The sequence below is a fragment of the Lutra lutra genome, chromosome 13 (assembly GCF_902655055.1).
Source record: "Lutra lutra chromosome 13, mLutLut1.2, whole genome shotgun sequence".
In the NCBI taxonomy this organism is placed as follows: Eukaryota; Metazoa; Chordata; class Mammalia; order Carnivora; family Mustelidae; genus Lutra; species Lutra lutra.
Genome location: NC_062290.1, coordinates 58,240,317 through 58,262,903, shown reverse-complemented (window position 1 = coordinate 58,262,903; position 22,587 = coordinate 58,240,317). Strand labels below are relative to the sequence as shown.

General features: G+C 42.0%; 1 protein-coding gene across 1 annotated transcript in view; it reads right to left on the bottom strand.

Moving 5' to 3' along the window:
* Window positions 1–21,818, bottom strand: part of LOC125083962 (dynein axonemal intermediate chain 1-like) — a 59,622-nt gene extending 37,804 nt beyond the window's left edge. The window contains 2 exon segments of the mRNA XM_047701005.1: window positions 697–729; window positions 21,566–21,818. Coding sequence (XP_047556961.1) covers window positions 697–729; window positions 21,566–21,595 — 63 coding nt within the window. The 5' untranslated portion in view covers window positions 21,596–21,818.
* Between the last annotated feature and the right edge of the window lie 769 nt (window positions 21,819–22,587).

Here is a 22,587-nt window from a genome sequence, read left to right as displayed (position 1 = left end):
TTTATCTATTCATCAGTTGATAGACATTTGGGCTCTTTCTATAATTTGGCTGTTGTGGACATTGCTGCTATAAACATCGGGGTGCATGTGCCCCTTCAAATCAAGGACAGCCTTTCTAAAGAACAATTTGGAAATATTTCTCAAAAGCCTAAAAAATATTTATACTCTTTGACTAAAGTTTTTATGTGTAGGACTTTATATTAAAGAAATAACCACAACCATAGACATGCCCAGAGATTTAAATGCATGAGTGTTTATGGGAGAATTGATCATAATAGTGAAAAAGAAGAAACAGTTAAATGTCCAATAATGGGGCATGGTTGAACAAATTATGGTACGGCCTTAAGGAACATATGGTGAAATGTTGTACAGTAATTTTAAATGATGCTATAAAAGTATCTTTATTGGCAATGGAAAGTACTCAAATATATTATGTAAAAAGCAGATTATAAAATAACATACAGTTTGATTCCATTTAAAAATAAATACATATAATTTTTATATATGCACAGAAATATCTGAAAGGATATAACATCATGTATTAACCAAGAGGTTTCCTGCAATGGTGGATTTAAGGGGGATTTTAACATTCTTTTTGCTCATTTGAATTTTCTAAAAAACATATAGCTAATATTTTCAATGGAAAACAATGCTGTTAGCTTCTTGCTGAGAGCCTGCAGTGGGCTCAGCACTTACTCTCTTCCTGGCTCCTCTGCCCACACTGATGCTCTGAAAAAAAGAACAGAAACAAGAGGTAATTCATAGACAAATTTCTGCAGGATCATCAGAAATAGTATTATAGACAGGGAGGCTTCTGCCCAGAGACCTCAAAGATAGTGGACATCGAGCTTTCCTAAGTTTTTTTTTTTTCTTTAATAATTTTAAGATTTTATTTATTTATCTGTCAGAGAAACAGAACACAAGCAGGGGGAGTAATAGGCAGAGGGAGAGGGAGAAGTAGGCTCACCACGGAGCAGGGAGCCCGATGTGGGGCTTGATCCTAGGACCCCGGGATCATGACCTGAGCAGAAGATGGACACTTAATTGACTGAGCCACCCAGGTACCCCTCAACAAACATTTTAAAAAAGCATTTTCTAGGGGTGCCTGGGTGGCTCATTCAGTTAAGCATCTGACTTTTGGTTTTGGCTCAGGTTATGATCTCAGAGTTGTGAAATCAAGCCCCACATTGGGCTCCACACTGGGCATTGAGCCTGCTTAAGATTCTTGCTGTCTCTGCCCCTCCTCACCCATCTCTCCCACTCTTAAAAAAAAAAAAAAAAAGCATATTCTAAGAGCTCAGCTTTGTACTATGCATTAAGGGGAATTTGAGGTCAGATTATACTCAAAAACACTTGTTTGGGATGAATGTGAACTCTTTCTGAGCAGGTACTTTGTTTCATACACTACGGTCTGAGAATATAGTAAGTGTTCAAAATCCTTATTGAATAAATGAAGGAATGCCATTAGTGATCATGAGGCTGAGAAAAATGTTTTTCCTCTTTGGGCCTCGGTTTCCTTGTCAGTAAATTGCATAGGATTGGATGTGATGACCTTCTAGTCATAATATGCTAAAATCTTCTGTTCCTGAGAGCAGCATGGTCTGTTCAGCTTGATAAACACTTGCTGAGCGTCTGTTTATCTGTCAGGGACACACGTCAGCAGTAGGACAAAACCGAAGAGAGATGAGGTCTCCGCCCCAGTTTGCTCAGGGTCCATGGAGTAGTGTAGGCAGTGCTCATCATTGCTCCCTTCCTCCCTTCCTCCCTCCCTCCCTCCCTCACTCAGTATGTGTTCCTTTGAAAGCCTGCTCCTCATCAGCAGCAGAGAGACGTGTGCCCAGGGCGCTGAAGGGGTGCACAGAGACACCTACCCAGCCCAAGAAAGGCTCCCAGAGGTGGCTATTTCCTAGTCAGGTAACAAAGAACAAGTATGGGTTGTCCAAGTAGAGAAAATATTTTTCCGAAGAAGAAAACAGCATGCACAAAGGCAAGAGAAGAACAGTGACAGAGCCAGTAAAATGTTCCCCAAGCAAGCAAAAGCCGTGCAGTATATATACAGAACGATAGGGGTTTCAGATGATCAAGCCAAAGGGAGATCAGTGGAGGCTGGAAACGTGAAGGAAGGGTTCTTATAAAAAACAGGTCTCAAGTACTGAAAAGGGGGCCAGAACAGCCTGCCGGCAGCACAGCCCATGGGACAGAGACCTCTGCTCCCAGCGCTCACAGTCCACCTGTGTGGTCTTAGGGGAAGTCTCTGGGGCCTAAGTTTCCCAAATACAAAGTGAAAGAGTTAGACTACAGGGCCTCTTATGGCTCGTGCATGATAGTCTATGGGAGGGCTGTGATGGTGGAGGAGAGGAAAGGGATGCCAGGGAGAGGGGAAAGCATGTCTCAGCTTGGGCTGGGATTGTTGCTGGTAGGGCAGGCAGCAGGATTCAGATTTCTGCCAGGTTGCCAGGGTTTCCAGCAATGGAACCCTTCTCCGAGGCTAAACTGCACGAGTCAGAGAGCTGCTTTTTTTTTTTTTTTTTGAAGCACCTCTGATCCCTAAGGGAAAAAGATGGAAGCGCCACATCCAACAGCTTTCTGGCCCACAACAGAGCCCTGGAGGACCAATCCCAGACCCAACTGCCAGCCTTAAATAGAAAACGAGATCCAGTTACCACTGCCCCCCGTAAATATGTCTGTAAAACATTTATCTGGCAATAAAAGAACTGACAAGGCAATTTGAGTGTAATTGTTTTTGGCAGTTGGAAATATTTCAATTAACACACTATAAAAGCCACACTATAATAAATGCAAAACAGGCCAATGAAATCAGCTGCAGCCCTGACTTCCCAACCATGGCAAAGGAGATTGAATGTCAGGCTGCCACTTTGGGCCCTTGGTCTTCCAAAAGGAGAAGCCTGAGACAGACAAGGCTGAATTCCTGGAAAGCTTTTGATGGTTCCTCCCAGAAGCCATCAAACCACGGAAGAACAAAGCACAAATTCCCTCCCCTGTCCCTCAGAACTCTATCATCTGGCCCTGCATCTCCATTCCAGCCTGTTCTCCAACCCTTCATGTGCTAACACTTTGAGATGCAGCACACCAAGTCTACTCACATTTCCTGAGCATGGCCTACCCTTTCTCACCTCTGCAACTTTGCTTCTTTAAAAAAGTTAATTATTTACTTTAAGGTAATCTCTACACCCAACATGCAGCTCAAATTGATTAGCCTGAGATCCAGAATTGTATGCTCTTCCCACTGAGTCACCCAGGTGTCCCTGTACCTTTGCTTTTTACAGTTCCTCCTGCCAGAAACACCATTTCCCCCTTCCCCCTTGCTGCTCCCACTATCTCTGCCTAACAAAACATTATTCAACTAACCTCTGCTAGTCCTTTATCTAACCCTGCCATATTATCACTTTTCTCCTACCTCCCTCTACTCTTCCATTCCTCACTTTGAGTGAGGCTCTGCCCCACCTTCCATCATCACCACAAGTATGGGCTGTTATGAGATGAAAAATGAAATGGAACTTCAGATAGACACTCTGTTATTTCTGGATTTTGGTCTGCAAAAGCGAATAGTATTATGAAAAGAAATATAATACTACAGTACACACTGGAGACAATTTGGAGATTCCAGCAAAGGAAGTCCACCATTCTTACACTATTCTTGTACTTATATATTCTTAAACTTATACTTGACCAAAGAAGATCCTCTACTTTTGGATAGGTCATTCTATTCGGCCAAGGGAGGATGTCTATTAGAGGAGTGATACAGGAAGAGGAACCCCGCCCCCAAGAACACCAGAGCAGTCAACTTAATCCTGATGATCAATGGGATAACAGATGTCCCAGTCTGAACTATCCCATAGTAGAGCATTTTCTATTCTCATTAATATAGATTTTAGTGTGAGCATCCTGGGGGAGGGGACTGGTAAAAACTCAGCTCCCTAATGCTTACTTCTCATTTCTCTTTCAGGATGAGGGCTGGGTTCCCTTGTTCTCTCTTGAAAGTTCTCCACTTTCATTTCCATGTCACCTCTCCAGCAGTTGCTTCTCAATATCCTTGACCAGGAATATATGCTTGAACCCCTTCGTCGTCGTCTTCTTTTTTTTTTTTTTAAGGATTTATTTATTTAGGGCGCCTGGGTGGCTCAGTGGGTTAAGCCGCTGCCTTCGGCTCAGGTCATGATCTCAGGGTCCTGGGATCGGGTCCCGCATCGGGCTCTCTGCTCAGCAGGGAGCCTGCTTCCCTCTCTCTCTACTTGTGATCTCTCTCTGTCAAATAAATAAATAAAATCTTTTTTAAAAAAAAGGATTTATTTATTTATTTTGAGAGAGAGAGAGAGAGAATGCATGAATGGGGGGGGAGGGAGAGGGAGGGAGAGCATGTCAAGCAGATTCCCTGCTGAGCACAGAGCCCCATGGGGTTCTTGAGATCCTGACCTGAGCTGAAAGCAAGAGTCAGACCTTTCACTCAATCTACTGAGCCACCCAGGCACCGCCCAATCCAGTCTTATTATTCTATACACTCCCTTTGGGTGTTCTTACCCCACCCATAGCTTCATCTTGCACCTTATGATGGAGCTCAAGGTTATTTCTTTTTTTTATATTCTCATTTTTAATTTTTATTTTTTTATTTTTATTTATTTATTTATTTATTTATTTATTTATTTATTTATTTTAAGATTTTATTTATTTATTTGACAGAGAGAGATCACAAGTAGACAGAGAAGCAGGCAGAGAGAGAGAGGGAAGCAGGCTCCCTGCTGAGCAGAGAGCCCGATGCGGGACTCGATCCCAGGACCCTGAGATCATGACCTGAGCTGAAGGCAGCGGCTTAACCCAGTGAGCCACCCAGGCACCCCTTTAATTTTAATTTTTATTTTAGTAATCTCTATACCCAATGTGGGGCTTGAACTCCCAACCCCAAGATCAAGAGTTGCATGCTCTACTCACTGAGCCAGACTTGTGCCCCAAAGTTCAAATCTATTTCTGTAGCTTAAACTTCCTGGAACCATGTTCAAATTGGTAACAGAGTACTTAAATTCAATATATTAAAAACCAACCTCAATATATTCTTTTTCCACCCTAATCATTATATTCTTTTTCTACACTAAATTTCTATTTCTTCCAGTATTTCCTATTTCACTCAAGCATCCCCATCCACTCAGTCACCCCAGTTGGAAAGTGGAAACCATCAAATATGCCTGCTTTTCCCTCCCTTCCATTAGCATCATGTTTCAAAGTCTAACAATTCTATCTCCTTAATATCTTTCATAACTATCCCCTCCATTTACACCTCCCTTAATTCGGGCCCTTACTCTCTCTCGCATAGCTACATTTGATTTCCCTGACTCCAGTTTCTCTCCACTCTAATAATTATATCTAATAATTATATCATTATCATCATTCTCATCTACTGAGCATTTACTCTGAGCTAGTCATTTACTAAGAAATATACATGCATTATCTCATTTAACCTTCAGAACTACCTTACCAGGTAAGAGCTATCATTATTCTATTTTATAGAAGAGGACATTGAGGCTTAGAGTGAGCAAGCAACTGACCCAAAGGAGACCAGGGTTTGAACCAAACTAATCACTATCAGTGATCTTCCTGAAACATAAATCTTATCATATCATTCTCCTAATTTAAAGCCTCCAAGGGTTCTTCATCGGCCCAGAGATAAATCTCAGCTCTCTAACACAGCATCCATATCATCCCCTACTCTATTCTTCCCACAGCTATGGGACTGTGCTTTGAAAATGAAAATTCTGGTCAAGGTAACAGATGATTATTATTGCCACCTACTGGGCATTTACCTGAACTTAGATCAGTTTGGTACATGGCCCACTGAAAAGTGTAAGCAACCCCTTTGTCCCTGAGCATATTTTAGGGGTATGGAGATAAAAACGTTCTTAAACTGTTCCCTATTATGAAGATATAATATTTATTAAACAAGTACATGATCAGATATACTCAGGGAGCCCAAATGTGGGCTCTGAAGTCAATCATAGCTTGGTTTGGGTCCCCACAACACTACCTGCTAGTTCTATGACTCTAGGCAAGTTACTTGTCTTCTTTGAACCTCAGTATCCTTATCTTTAAACTGGACATAATGACACCCTCTCAATCATGGCATTGTTATGAGGATTAAGTCAATGCACATAAAGTACATAATGCAGTGCTTAGCCAGAGTTTATGCTCAATTAATGATAGTTGGCAGCCTTTATTTCCAGTTATAGACGCTGCTCTGCCCTCAGCCACACAGAATCTGTGTGGCCCTTGCTTACTAGGAGGCCTCCACCTTAGGGACTAAAGCAGCTCACGTTTCCTCCAAAGAGTTCAATGATAAAACATGTTTGTTCCTGGAAAGAGGGGCTCTTCGAAGCCGGCAAACCCACAGATGTAGCATCCTCCTTCCTGGAGCCCAGGAGACTTCCTTTACCATTTCAGTTGTCTTGGTCCTTATTTTAAAACTCACTAACAGGTTTCCATTAAGCTAAATTGAAACTAAATACCTCACCAGCTTGCAGTTTCCATTTTTAAAAGGGTAAAAGCTCTTAGTCCCAAGGGAACAGTAATTCACCAACAAATCTTTCTCAGGCTACACTGACTGCATTCCAAATCTCTGAGCCTAGTGCAGTGTCTAAAGCACACAGAAGGCACTAAATAAGTGTAGTTGAAAGGAAATTTCAAAATTTTGAAACACTAGAGATGAAGGGTAGTAGACATTATCATATGCTATTGTGGGAGTGCCAACTGATGCAAACTTTTTATAGGGTTATTTGGCAATACCTCACAAAATTTAAAATGCAGATAGCCCTCAACTCCCACTTTCTTGAATTTTTCCTATAGCAGTATTCATACACATGCATAAGATGTACAAAATTGCTCACTGCAGCATTATTTGTAATGTTTTTAAAAATGGAAAACGCCTAGATATTCATTGGTAGGGGCCTAGTTAAATAAATTATTGCATAGCCATTCAATAAGATACTATGCCTATTTTTAAAAGAATGAGATAAACATTTATGTACTGTTATGGAAAGCTCTCCAAGGTATGTTGTTAAATAAAAAACCAAGCTACAGGAATAGATGACCCATCTGCTTACTTTAAGACTATATATGTGTGTGTATTTGCATATACATCCAAATTTCTAGAAGAATATATAGAATCTGTTAAGAGCAGTTTGGTTTAGGGAATGTGACTGGGAAATTTGGGGGAAGGGACCAATACTGTTCATTGTATATTAAAACCATGAGAATAGTTTTAATACTTTTTAAGAATATTTTATTTATTTATTTGACAGAGATCATAAGCAGGCAGAGAGGCAGGCAGAGAGAGAGGAAGGGAAGCAGGCTCCCTGCTGAGCAGAGAACCTGATTGGGGAGGGGGGGGGGTGTTCCCATGACTCTGGGATCCAGGACCTGAACTGAAGGCAAAGGTTTCAACCCAGCCATCCAGGCACCCCTAGAATGGTTTTAATATTTTTAATGTGAATGTGCATTACTTTTATAATTTAACATGCTAACTAAGAATTTTTAAAATCAACAAAGTACAACTAAAGAGGTTTTTCTTCCCTACTAATCCAGTGTCTGTTAGCACATTGTTCTGAATGCAGAAAAAGGGGATATGAGGGGCGCCTGGGTGGCTCAGTGGGTTAGAGCCTCTGCCTTCAGCTTGGGTCGTGATCTCAGGTTCCTGGGATGGAGCCCCACATCGGCTCTCTGCTCAGTGGGAAGCCTGCTTCCCCCTCCTTCTCTGCCTGCCTCTCTGCCTACTTGTGATCTCTCTCTGTCAAATAAATAAATAAAATCTTTAAAAAAAAAAAAGAAAGAAAGAAAGAAAGAAAGATAGAAAGAAAGAAAGAAAGAAAAAGGAAGAAAGGAAGAAAGGAAGAAAGGAAGAAAGGAAGAAAGGAAGAAAGAAGAAAGAAAGAAAGAAAGAAAGAAAGAAAGAAAGAAAGAAAGAAAGGAAAGGGGGATATGAGGCCAGGCTTGTGCCTACCTGGAAGCCCAGGAGGGCAGAAGCCAACTCTAGGGTACCCTTGCCAGATAAGGCTATAGCAGGCAAGGAGAGTAGAATTTAAAAGTGGAAACTTTAGGGTAAGCCTTGGCTGGGTTCCCAACAGGGCCATGAACTATATGTGAGATCTTGAGCAAAGTATTTAGTCTCTAATCCTCATTTTCTCATCTATAAGGTAGAGAAAAATATTAGTGCCCTCCTCAGAGTTGCTCAAAGGATAAAATAAAACAATGCCTGAAGAGCACCTAATTCAGAGCCCAGCACTCAGTAAGCCAAGTTAACGGCAGCAGTGTAGAGCTTGTAGTTGTCATTTTTCATTACTCTACTGTGGTCTGCCAGCATGACAACTGAGTTCCATTCTGAGGGCATTTATAGTACAATTGAAAAGTGCGTTATCCAGGCCCCAAGAAGTCCTTACTAGAAAGGAGCCTATAAACCTAAGAGTGTCATAGAGGGATGACAATAAAAACACCTTCTGTTTCTATAACATCTTTCAGTTTACTAAACACCTTTAAGTACATTATTTGACCCTTATACTAATCTCTTGTGGTTGGATGTTGAATTTTGTCCTTTTTGTCCCCTGAATCTATTGAGATGTCATTATATGATATTTCTCCTTTGTTGTGTTAATGTGAAGAAAGACTTTTATTTTTTTAATGTTGAGCTAAATTTGCATTATTGGGATAAACCCCACTTGATCTATTATTCTTTTTATGTATTGCCAAAAAACAGATTTGCTGATATTTTGTTGGATTTTTTGCACTTACGTTCATAAGGGATATTGGCCTGTCATTTTCTTTTCTTGTAATAACTTTGATTTTGATATCAGAGTTACACTGGCATCATCAAATGAGTTGGTATTTATTCCTTTCTGTATTTTCTATAAGACTTTGTGTAAGACTGGTGTTATTTATTCCTTTTAAAAAAAAGATTTATTTATTTATTTGAGAGAGAGAGAGAGAGAGCAAGAGGAGAGGCAGAAGGACAAGGAGAGAATCTCAAGTAGACTCCCCACTGAGTGCAGAACTGGACATGGGGCTTGATCTCATGACCCCTGACATCATGACCTGAGCCAAAATCAAGAATTGGGCACTTACCCAACTGAGCCATCCAGGCACCCCTGTTATTTATTCCTTATGTATTTGATACAGTTCATCAGTGGAACTAGTTGGGCCTGGATTTTCTTTGTGGGAAGGTTTTAACTTATGAGCTCAGTTTTTTAAAAATAGGTTTGGAGTTTTCATATTTTCCATTTTTTCTTGTGTCATTTAAGGTAAACTGCATTTTTCAAGAAATTTGTCTATTCTGGGGCACCTGGATAGCTCAGTCAGTTGAGCCTCAGACTCTTGATTTCAGATCAGGTCATGATCTTAGATTCATGAGATCAAGCCTACATTCAATTCCCAGCTCAGCGAGAGTCTGCTTGAGATTCTCTCTTTCCCTCTGCCCTTCCTCCTGCTTGCTCTCTCTAAAATAAATAAATAAAATATTTAAAAAATTTGTCCATTCCATCTAAATTATTGAATTTATTGCCATAAAGTTGTGGCAATATTTCCTTTTTATCCTTTTTAATGTCTGTAGGATCAGTAGTGATTTCTCATGTTCCATTCCTGATTCTGCTATTTTTATTTATTTTTATTTTGATGAGCCCTGCTAGGTTTTGTCAATTTGATTACTCTTTTCAAAGAATGAGTTTCTGGCATTATTAATTTTCTCTATTGTTTTTCTCATTGTTTCTATGAAACATTGATTTTAAATCTTTCCTTTTTTTTTTTTCCTAAGTCAGCCATTTAAAGCTATGCATTTCCATTATGAACAACTTTAGCAGCACCTGAAAATTTGTGATGTTATATTTTCATTACCACTCAGTTAAAAATGTTTACTAATATCCCTTGTGCTCTTTCTTTTTTTATTGAAATATTGTTGGTATACAATATTACATTAGTTTCAGGTGTTTAACATAGTGATTTGGCAAATTTATACATTATGCTACATTCACTACAAGTGTAGCTACCATCTGTCCTTGCACCTTTTGACTACCTTTGTTTAGAAGTGTGTTCCTTAATTTCTAAATATTTGAGGATTTTAAAGATATTGCTATTTATTTTTAATTCCATTTTATTCAAACTATTCCTAATATGCTGAGGTTCTTTCTCTCATCGATGGATGTTGAATTTGAATTGAATTAAAATCTGTAAGATTTTAATCTTTCAATATATCTTGGGACTTATTTTATGTCCCAGCATATGGTCTATTTTGTGAGCATTCTGTAGTTCTTGGGCACAGTGTTCTATAAATGTTAATTAGGTTAAATTATTTAAACAAATCTTCTATATCTTTCAATTACTGGGAGACAAGTATTAAGATCAACTATCTTTGTGTATTTTTCTATTTCTCCCTTTAACTCTGTCAGCTTTTGATTCATATATCTTGAACTTATATTAATAGGTACATACATGTTTGTGATTTTATGTCTTCTCTTGAACTGACTCTGTATCATTATGAAATGTCCCTACTTTTCTTTGAGAATACTCCTTGTCTTTAAGCCTACTTGGTTCTGATAATACTATAGCCACACAATATTCTTGGCTTGCCATTCTCAGGGTATATTTTTTCTGTTCTTTTATTTTCAACCTTTCTATGTCTTTATGTTTAAACTCTATCTCTTATAGGTAACATTTAGTTGGGTCTTGCTGTTTTCCCCCATAGCTTGAGAAATTCTACCCTTTAATTGAAAGCAATGGTATAGTTGTCTTCATTATGTTGCTCTTCGCTTTTGTTTTTTTTTTTTTTTCATCTGCTTTAAAAAATTTTTTTGGGGGGGCGCCTGGGTGGCTCAGTGGGTTAAAGCCTCTGCTTTCAGCTCAGGTCATGATCCCAGGGTCCTGGGATTGAGCCCCGTATCGTATCGGGGCTCTCTGCTCAGCGGGGAGCCTGCTTTCCTTCCTCTCTCTCTGCCTGCCTCTCTACCTACCTGTGATCTCTGTCTGTCAAATAAATTTAAAAAAATAAAAATAAAAAAAGTAAAATAAAAATTTTTTTACTTAAATTCAATTTAGTTAACATATAGTGTTTTATTAATTTTAGGGGTAGAATTTAGTGATTCATCAGTTGCATATAATACTCAGTGCTCATTACATCAGGTGTCCCACTTAATGCCCATTACCCAACTACCCCTTCTCCCCACTCCCCTCCCCTCCAGCAATCCTCAGTTTGTTTCCTATAGTTTAAAGAGTCTCATGATTTGCTTCCCTCCATCTGTGCATTTTGTTCCTCTGTTCACCTTCTTCCTTCTTTTGTTAACTGAGTTTTTCTAGTATTTCATTTTATTACCTCTATTGGCTTTTTAGCTGTGCCTTTTGGTATTACTTTTTTAGTGGTTATTCTAAGGTTTACAATATTCATTCTAAACTTACCATAGTCCACTAGGAATAAATAACATACCACTTCATATTTCACAATGTAATAAGCTTATAACATCTTAATTCCATTTGCCACCACCATCTCACCTTTTGCCCTATTGTTGTCATGCATTTTATTTCTATATACATTATAAGTCTCACCTTATAATGGTATTATTATTTTTTTTTTTTAGATTTAATTTATTTATTTGACAGATCACAAGCAGGCAGAGAGGCAGGCAGAGAGAGAGGAGGAAGCAGGCTCCCTGCTGAGCAGAGAGCCTGACGCGGGGCTCGATCCCAGGACCCTGAGATCATGACCCGAGCCGAAGGCAGCGGCCCAACCCACTGAGCCACCCAGGTGCCCCAAATGGTATTATTTTTGCTTTAAACAGTCATATATGTTTTAAGAAAATGAATAGAAGGAAAAAAAGATAGTCCTTTATCTTTAGCCACATATTTATCATTTCTAGTACTTTTTGGTCCTTCCCATAGATAGAGCTTCTATCAGGTGTTGTTTTTCCTTTAGTTTACAGAACTTGAGTACCTCTTGTAGTGAAGGTCTGCTAATGACAAATTCTCTAAGCTTTAGTTTATCTGAAGATGTATTTATTTCACCTTTGTTATTTGAGGGATATTTTTGTTAGATGTAGAATTCTGTGTTGACAGTAGTTTTCTTTCAGAGCTTTAAATATGTCATTACATTGTCTTCTGACCTCCATTGTTTACAATGAGAAGTCAGCCATAATCATATTATTACCCTCTATGCAATATGTCATTTTGTTCTGACTACTTTCCAGATTTTATTTTTATCTTTGGCTTTCAGTATTTTGACTATGAGAGATCTAAGGGTGCTTTTCTTTGTATTTATCCTGCTTGGAACTCACTGAACTTCCATCAGATTCAGAACATTTTGGCCACTATTTCTTCAAATATTCCCCCCTCCTCTATTTCCTTCTGGGATTCCAATAACATACATGACATACATATATGACATGGTCCCAGAGGTCATTAAGGCTCATGTTTTTAAATCTTGTTTCTCTCTGACCTTAGAGCATTTCAGTGGACACATTTTCACATTCATCTGTTAGGCCCATCCAATTATTTTTCCGTTCTGATATTTATTTTTCTATTGTTTTCATTTTCTGCTTAGATTACCCACCCATTAAGTCAATATTTTCTATAAGTCCATAAATATATTTATAAAAGCTGCTTTAAAGTTATTGTCTGCTACTTCTAATATCTGGGTTATCTCACTGCTATCAACACACTCTCCTTTGGGATCTACCTCCCTGAGCCATGGTCAAGAAATTGTCCCCAGCCAGAGCGCAAGACTAAACACGTGACTCCTGTTGGGTGCATTCCTTCTCTCTGGAATCACTGTCCTGAGGGAATGTGGCATATGATGTGTCCAGAATTTTATCTGTTTACAGTGGGAGGGCAAGTCCAGTATGGATTGTTCCATCATGGCCAGAATATAAGTCTCCTACACTAAGGTCTTTAATAGTTATATATAGTGTGCTGCATTTTAAAATTCATGCAGAGGGGGCACCTGGGTGGCTCAGTGGGTTAAAGCCTCTGCCTTCAGCTCAGGTCATGATCCCAGGGTCCTGGGATAGAGCCCCGCATCGGGCTCTCTGCTTGGCGGTGAGCCTGCTTCCTCCTCTCTCTGCCTGCCTCTGCCTGCCTCTGCCTGCTTGTGATTTCTGTCTGTCAAATAAATAAACAAAATCTTTAAAATTCATTGTAGAGGGGTGTCTGAGTGGCTCAGTCAGTTAAGCATCTGTCTGCCTTCTGCTCAGGTCATGATCCAGGGGTGCTGGTTTCAAGCCCCACATTGGGCTCCTTGCTCAGCGGGGAGCCTGTTTCTCCCTCTCTCTCTGCCTGCTCCTCCCCCTGCTTGCTCTCTCTCTTTCTCTCTGTCAAATAAATACATAAAATCTTAAACATAAAACAAAATTCATTGCAGAAACAGGCTGTTTAAAGCACTCACTCACACTCACACCCACACCCAGGAACAGCAACCCTAAAGGAAAGGCTTTTGTAAAGGACAGAACCTTTTGTAATGTAAATATCAGCCCTGAATGGAAGCACTGAGCTGGAAGAAATCTGAGCCCCTGCACAATGTATGGGAAAGAGGTTTTTCCGGAAACAATGTACTAGTTACTTTGGAGTAAAGCAGGTTATACCTTACAATCCTTGCAAGAGAAACTGCCTGGCTCACAGTTCTGACTGCTTAGAAAGCCATGTGATCTTGTCTTTCCCTGATACAGTCTAGCATGAACAGATAAGCTAGAGTCAATCAGATTCTTTCTCCAAGAGTTTGAACTGGGACTCCTGAGCGAACTGGTGATGGGTGCAGATAGTATGGAGATGTTTGTGAGTTAGAGAGAGGCCAAAGTGGCGTGATGAGCTGGAAACACACTAAAGTTAGGAGGGAGCAGAAACATGGAAAAGGTGGCTGATTGGGAAATGAAACATAGTTGCTAAGAGAAGAAGAGAGGCCATGAAAGATACAGAGAAAGTAATGAGTACTTCTATCTGTTTCAGAACCAATAGTTTTCCAGTTCTGATTCTAGGCTACTTATGTATTTATAATATCCATCCACAAACCCCCACATACACCTTTCCCCCTTCACCCAACTTCCTTTTACTTGAGGTAATTTAGAGCTTGACTAAAGCAATTTAGAGCTTGACTAAAATCTGTGTGCCTTAGAGTTTGCCAGGCCCATAAAGACTAGAAGTAGGAAAGCCTTGGGCATTCCAGGCAGAGGAACAAAATCATTTTCAAAGATACAGAGACTTGGAACCATATGTCTGTCTAGAGATCAGCAGATTTTTCTTTTTGTTTTGAGAGAGAGAGTATGCCTGCGGGCACACGTGAGGGCTTGGAGAGGGAGGGAGGGCAGAGGGAAAGGGAGAAAGAGAATCTTAAACAGGTTCCATACCCAGCACCAGGCCCACCACGGAGGGGCTGGATCACAACCCTGAGATCCCGACCCGAGCCAAAATCAAGATTCAGAAGCTTAACAGACTTAGCCACCCAGGCACCTTGGGATCAGCAATTTTTTTTTAATCAATATATATTCCAGTTTGTCCCAAAGCAAGATTTGAGGCTAAATATATGACACATGAGAAAAATAAGTAAATAAGAAAATGGATGTGAGGAAAAATTAAAGTAGGGAAAAAAGCTTAACATCAGGAGTAGGATCCCTATGTAATTAAGAGAATAAAGCTGCTTTGATGAAGACAAAGGCACAAGCAGCTTCTGCTGCAGACCCAGAAGGAAAGAAAAGTTAGTGTTCAGAGTATTGTAGTACATACCTTTCCATCATGTATTTATTTACTCATCAACTGATTCATTCAGTCATTATTCATTCATCCAGTATTTATTAAGCTTTACTATGTACCAGATCCTAGGATGACAGCTAAAGAAGAACCAAGGCTGAGTTGGTCCCACTTCCAAGAGTTTTCAAATCTAGGAGGTGAGAAAAATAGAGGACATAAACCCACCGTACAAACTGGAATCCAGTGACTCCATAAGTAGGACAAAGTGTTTTGAGACACAAAACATTGAAAAAGTTTCATCAACAGCTGTGTCCTTTGCCTGCTTCTTCCATACAACTCTGCCTCAGCAACAGGAAGACTGAATGCTCCATACAAATCCCTAACTGGCAGAAAACAATTTCATGTCACTTGCTCACTGCTGGAGACAGAGAATCAAAATTACTCTTCAGCATCAGTTTGCAGGCTGCAAAGCCCAGGGATAAGCACAAGAGCCCTCTGCCATTGTTATTTGAGTACCTGGCATGTTCTGAGTACTAACAATGTGCTAGGCTCTATAGTAAACAGGGGAGGAGACCAAGTTCTGGCCGCAAATGCTCACAGCTGTTTTGTAATCTGATAATTGTGCATGACAAACCTCAGACCGTAACTCTAAAATAGCATGAGTATAATCATAACAGAATGGAACTGCCATTGGCAAAATTTGTTTTCTAGTTATCACTTCCAGAAGGAATTCCATAACACTACTAGGGGAAGAGAAGAGAAAATTCTCTCAACTTTGTGCCCCTAAGCCTCTAAACTATCATCATCTGCATCCATCCCTTCCTCCTTTCTCTTCTCTTACAGTGTTCTGTCTCCTGTCCTACAACTAATCCACTCTCACCTCCTCAGAGACTTGGTTCCAGTCAATATTTTATGTCTCCTGATCTCCACCTTCTTTTTCTCTATGCCAGGGTCCTTCCCCTCAGCATTTAACATATTCAAATCTTACTTCCATCCCTACAAAGAAAAAAAAAAATCCTTGTCTAGTCTTTATTGTCTTCTTAGCTCAGTTCAGTCTGGCTTTTACCTTGAAAATTATTCTTTCCAAGGTCCCCAATGACTTCCTAATTATTAAACCTAATGGCTATGTCTAGTTCTTATCTTCATTGACCCCTTAGCAGCATGCGACACAGTTGGCCACATACTCTATAAACACTGTAAACTCACTATAAACACTGTAAATTCACTCTAAACACACTCTTCTTTAGGACATTGTTCTTCTTTGTTATCTTCTATGTATGTTCTTGTATGTCTTCTGTTCTGTGTTGTTTTCTAACTTCTCTGGTCATTTCTCCTCATCCTGTATTTTGAACTCCTTCCTTTGTCAAAACCTTAAATCACAGTGCTCCACCTAGAAGTCGTCCCTCATTCCCCCAGAAGCAGTGTTAGGATATCCTACTACATGCTTTCATTATACCCTATGCTACTTCCCAATCACACTCTATCGTTCACTAAATAATCATTTATTGAGAGCTTCTGATGTGATGGCCACTGTGTTAGGAACTTGAGAACAGATATGAGCAAAAACATCCAAAGGTCCTACTCTCAAGGAGCTCACAGTCTAATAGAAGAGACACAGAATAATCAAATACTTACACAAACAAGTGAGTAAGTACATACTAGGATGCAGGCTAAGGAAGGAAGGATCAAGAAAGGAACAAGATATATTACTACAGGGGCGCCTGGGTGACTCAGTAGGTTAAGCCTCTGTCTTCGGCTCAGGTCATGATCTCAGGGTCCTGAGATCGAGCCCCACATGGGGCTCTCTGCTCAGCCCGGAGCCTGCTTCCCCCTCTCTCTCTGCCTGCCTTTCTGCCTACTTGTGATCTCTCTCTCTCTGTGTCAGATAAATAAACAAAATCTTTAAAAAAAGGTATATTACTACATAGTAGGAGAAACAACCCTATCTTCATTAGCTGGGCAGCAACATTGGGGCAGGTTGTGGAGACTGATGATTGGACTGAAATCTTAGGAGTACATGTGTAAGGGAGGGTTTAAAGAGTGTTCCAGAAAGAAGTACAGAGAACTAAAGTATAGCACTAATAGGGGGAAAGTAATAAAAGTTAAGGCTTAGAGCTCCAAATGGGCCTTAGCCCATATACAGCCCTGAAGGGTTATCTAAAAAATTTGTCCCTATCCTCACTAAGAGCAGTGGGAAGTCACTGAAAGGTCCTGAGTGGGAATGACATAATCAAATTGACAGCTGAAAAAATTCCCTTGATGCAGTTGTAGAGAATGGATTAGAAGGAGCAGGAGTGGATGAAGAAATCCCAGTTACAAGGATTTGCAGCACTCTGGGTGAGAGATGATGTAGGCTGGGCTAAGGAGGTGGCGGGGAATATGAAAAAAGGGGTTTGATTTGGGAGATATTCAGGAGATAAAGGGGCAAAGGATCATATCTAGGGCTTGAAGAAAATAAAAGTTGTAAGGATGACACTGAGGAGAAGGGTCATAAGAGCATGGATACCTTATTTTGAACATATAGAAACACTTCAGTTGCCCTTAGATTCTGCTCACCTCCTCTTGTCCTTCCAGCTATGGATGCTAGGCTGTCACCAGACCAAAAATCTCTGAATCACCTAAGACTCCTTTTTGGCCTTGTATGCACTCTTGCCAATTCTCCCCTACCCTAGTCACCCTTCATCAAGATCATCAGTTTGAAAAGTACTGTCCGTGAGGGGCCTACGCAGAGACCATAAAATGATCCAGAAGTGCAAGTCTTTTCTTTGGCTCCCACAGGCAAATGATGCAAAACTCCAGACTGATTTTTTTTTTATGGTAACTAACTGAGTTATAAAGAAGTACTAAAATTTGTTAGTCATAAACTAAAATTAGCTTTTAACTGGAGTTCACAGAAGACTCTAATTCAGTTCTCTACTAAGAAGTCTGGCTGCCAGGCAATGTTTGGCAATGTTGCAAAACTCCTCCTGCACATATACACATGCAGCCAGTTGGAATTCTCAACATTTTCAGGAAGGACACTTCGTTATTGGGGCTGGTGATGTTTTGAGCTGGTCATGGTTTATGGTACCTGACATTCATGCATTTTAATTACAAATTATGATTCATGGAACTCTATCACAACCGATTTAATATGCCATGGGTTGTTTGATTAACCCTATGGAGTAAAGGGTTTCACCTCTCTGACCTGTCACTTCCCGCCTTCCCTTCCTTGTTGATCCAGAACATGTATAGTAAACTTCCGTCTTAGGAACTTTACACTTGCTATGCCCTCTGTCTGGAGGCTAACTCTTTCATTCCCTTCAAGTCTTTCTCAAATGCCACCTTTGTGAGGCCTTCTCTGATGACTATATTTAAATCACAATCTTCTGGTTCCCTGAACTTCCTATTCTACTTTCCTGCTCTATTTTAATCCTTGACATCAATCACTATCTGATTAGCCATATATTTTACTTATTTACTTATTGATAATTTACCTCCCACTGAAAGATAGGCTCCATGAGAACAGGGATTTTGGGTTGTTTGGTTGTTGCTATATCACCAATACCTAGAACAGTCTCTGGCATATAATAAGTGACCAGCGAATAATTGTGGAATGAGAACGATGGTATCATCAGAATTGTTGACCTCTTAAATCTCTAATGCCCAGCTCTTAAACCATGGGTAGGTGTGATCCAAATCTGGATCATTCATAGCCCTCCTGCCAAAGCAGATATAAACATGAACCCAGGAAAACATGCTTCTACAGTGACATTTTCTTGTTATGACTCCCCACTAGTCTTCATCCCAAGCTTACCCCTTCCTATCTTTCAAATACACTCAGATCAAAACTTCTAAAGAACAGGGGCGCCTCGGTGGCTCAGTGGGTTAAAGCCTCTGCCTTCGGCCCAGGTCATGATCCCAGGGTCCTGGGATCAAGCCCCACATCGGGCTGTCTGCTCCGCAGGGAGCCTGCTTCATCTTCTCTCTCTCTCTCTCTGCCTGCCTCTCTGCCTACTTGTGATCTCTGTCTGTCAAATAAATAAATAAAATCTTTAAAAAAAAAAAAAACTTCTAAAGAACAGCACCAGGCATTCAGAACTCATATTCAATTCATTTTCAAAATTTAATATATTCCAGACATTGTGCTAGGTTCAGGGACTCAACAATGAATGAGATAGACATCCTTGCTATCATTGAGTTTATAGTCTATCCTGCCTCCAGAAAGGGGATTTAATCCCTTATAGAAGAGGACAGCCAAGTTGAGACCTGATGTATGGCCAAGAAATGAAGAGATTTGAGGCAGAGTGGCATAGAACAGGTGGCAGCAGACAGAAATGATTATACCAAGCAGGTAGAGAAAATGGCAGTTTCAAAGGCCTAGGAGAGAGGAGTATGTGGATGTCACTTGCCAGGAAGTGAGGGCAGTTCAGTGTGCTGGGTCTGTGGAGTTTTCACAGAACAATGGTGGCATTTGAAGTAGGGTTGATAGCAAGCCTAGACCATGCTAGGCCTTGCAGGCCATACAAAACAGGTCTGACTTTGGAACTGTATCCTGAGAGCAAGAGGGAGCCATTGAAAATTCTGTTCAGTGGAGTGACATGAAGAATGGAGTTAAACTCTTCTCTGTCCCCTAACAAGCTCAATCCTGACCTTCCCTCTCCACTGCAGGCATCCAAGCCATTGATACCTCCTCCCGGTAGCTCTTCTGCTGCTCCAATCTACATATCTCTTTTCCTGCCAATCCCAGGGATCCTATCCTCTTTTACCTTTGTATGCTTGTGTTCTGTCTCCCCCACTGGACTGAGTTCCCAGAGGAAAGGCCCAACTTCTCAAACCTCTCTAGACTGTTCCACACCCAGATCACCATTGACCCAGATTGCTGTTCACTGAGACAAGAGACTGAAGAATACAATCTGGCACAACCCATCCTTTTCTCACACCCCACATAACAATACTGACACAGTATTAAAACAACCCTTCCCTCCAGGGGGCAGTGCTGATCTATATAGTGTCAATTGACCCAGGTTTCTCTGCTTCCTGTCTGCTGTCACCTCTCTCTGCTTTCAGTGAAACTAGCCTCTAATGTCTCCCCTAATGGGCTGGAGAAATTGACCGCAAGCTTGTTCAAACTATAAGTGCTAGAAAAGACAGATATAATCTGCAGTGACAGAAAGCAGTGGTTACCTGGGTGTGGGGGTGTGGGGAGAACCAACTGGGATGAGGCACAAGGAAACTTTGGGGGTAAAGGAAGTGTCCTATATCTCAGTTGTGGTGGTGGCTCACAACTGTATCAATTTTTCAAAACTTGTCAACATGTACAATTAAAATATTCATTTTATTGAATATGAACCAGATATCAGTAATGCTGAATTTAAAACAAACTTCATTGGGCACCTGGGTGGCTCAGTGGGTTAAAGCCTCTGCCTTCAGCTCAGGTCATGATCCCAGGGTCCTGGGATCGAGCCCCGCATCGGGCTCTCTGCTCGGCACGGAGCCTGCTTCCTGCTCTCTCTCTCTCTGCCTGCCTCTCCGCCTACTGTGATCTCTATCTGTCAAATAAAGAAATAAAATCTTTAAAAAAAAATAATAAATAAATAAAAAAAATAAAACAAACTTCATATAAATTGAAGTCAGTAGGCCCAAACACAATACATGAGCTTCAAAACACAGCTCAACCCCAACATAAAACTAGGGCATGGCCATACAGGAATAGCAGTCTCCTCATGGTTGCAGAGATCTAAGAAAGATGAGTCTACCTGCTATGGAAGGCCAGGTGAAAGAAGCAAAGTAGCAAAGGCTAATATGGAGAAGGGCAGACCAAAATATGGACAGTCACAAACATCACGGACACAGGTTTTCTCTCCAAACCTCAAAATACCTAGATCTGAGTGAGGGAAATTTAGAATAAATAAATAGAAGTCCTGCTTCACAGAGCTAGAAACTGCATATTAGTCCCAAGGTGATAACTCATAAAGAGTTTAGAAAAAATGAATTCTTAAAGGACTGAGTGGCAACCACAACCTCAATCCTTGAGAAGCTGGGCCTTACTTAACCTTCCAGAGTGATGCTGGGGAGGAAAGTAGAACTCTGTACTTGGTGGGTGGAGGGGCTAACTCTTGGGTTTCCTGTGAGAAGGAATGATATCTGGCCAGGTGGCAACAAGGACCCAAAGTTCGCATGGCTGAATGAGTCACAGGAGTGGCCCAGGGGCTCACAGAAGAGGGATATATGAAGCTCCAGAAACAGTCAGAGGCCAATGTTTGGTATGTGCAAGTGTGTGAGGTAGGGGGACTGGCAAAAATGGGAAGAACATCTCTATCCTCTTCCTCTTTACCTGACCTCTTTCTCTTGACAAGTGGCCTAGCACAGAAAATCTAAGCCAAACTCCTGTTTATAATCTGTTCTGTGTCTGCTGTACAATTCCCTTGCACTCCTTCTGTGGGCTTTCAAAGGCCTGGGTCCCAACCTAGCCCAGCACCAGGCATACAGCAAATGGCAGGAAAAAGAATTTCTTTGGGACAAGAATGTGAGGGGAATGAAGGCTGCATTAGTGGGAGGGGGGCTAGGGGTAAGGAGGATAGATTGGTCAGGAAGGTCTGTGGTATGAGTGGAGAGTGGGAATGGAAAGGTGAGGTGAGGACAAGTGTAAGGGGAATAGGAAACAGTGGGTCAGGGGCAGTGTGGGAGTGGAAGCTAGGATTAGAGGAAGAAAGGACAGGGTTAGAGGTCAGTGGGAGCACGGCCAGGGGTCACAGGGAGAGAGGTTAAAGGTCAACAGGGAAAAGAAGATGAAGGATCAGTATAAGTATGATCAGTGGTCATTGGTGGCGAAGGTCAGAGGTCATTGGGAGAGAGCAGTCGAGGTTTGTGTTACCTGCCTACGAGGCGGCTGTCTCTGGGGCATCTCGGAAGAAGCAGGAAACACCTCAACACTTGGAACACCTACAAAATGCTCTCTTGCCTGAGGACAAGGAGTTTGTCCCCTCGATCACGCACAGAAAATCTGGATTCTTTTTCAATTCAATTCCCAGTCGCAGGGGTTCTTTGGGGACAGCCGTCGTTGTGGGTCCCAGCGCCCTTGCAGTATAGACTCGACTCCTCCCTGACGCGGTTGCCTAGCAACCAACCGTTAGCCAAGGCGCAGGCGCCTCTGACGCCCCCTCCCGGCTCGAAGGAGAGGCGGGGCTGGGCGCACAGGGAACCTCCGGCTCCACTAAGACCCGCCCCCTCAGGAATAATACGACCGGCGGCAGCGCTCATTAGAGCTCCCGCATGTGGGAGGGGCTGGAGCACACAGGCACTGCCTCCTCATGAATAATGCAAGTTCAGGCGGTGTCCCGGACCCGGAAGTGGAGTTGCAGAGTCACCGCAGTGGCTGAGCTGCTGACAGGAGGCGGCGGCGGAGGAGGAGGCGAGGCAGGACCTGCGGCTCTGCCCGGCCACGGCCGCGGTAGCACTAAGGCAAGCCCACGGAGCCATTCCGGCCTCAGCCACGAACCTCGCTCCCCGCGCCCACCCCTCCATCTGCCCGGACGCTTGCCCGCCCGACTCTTCCCGGGCGGCCTAGTCTGCACCACCCACCAGACTCCTGGGGCCGCCGCCCCGCGCCGTCCCGTCGGCGTCCCTGGCCGCGCCCGGCCCCCGGCCCGCTCGCCCGCCGGCACCATGATGGAAGAGATCGACCGGTTCCAGGTGCCCACCGCGCACTCGGAGATGCAGCCGCTGGTGAGGGGGCGGGCGGCGGGCAGGCCAGGACCGGGAGGGGGCGCTGCCCGAGGGGGAGGGAGGAAATCAGGCCTTGGTGACTGCGGAGGGAGCGCCTTGGGATGGGGCAAAGGGAGCCTTGAAATCGTATCTTAGCGGGAGGGGGGACTTGCTGGACAAGATAACCGTAGG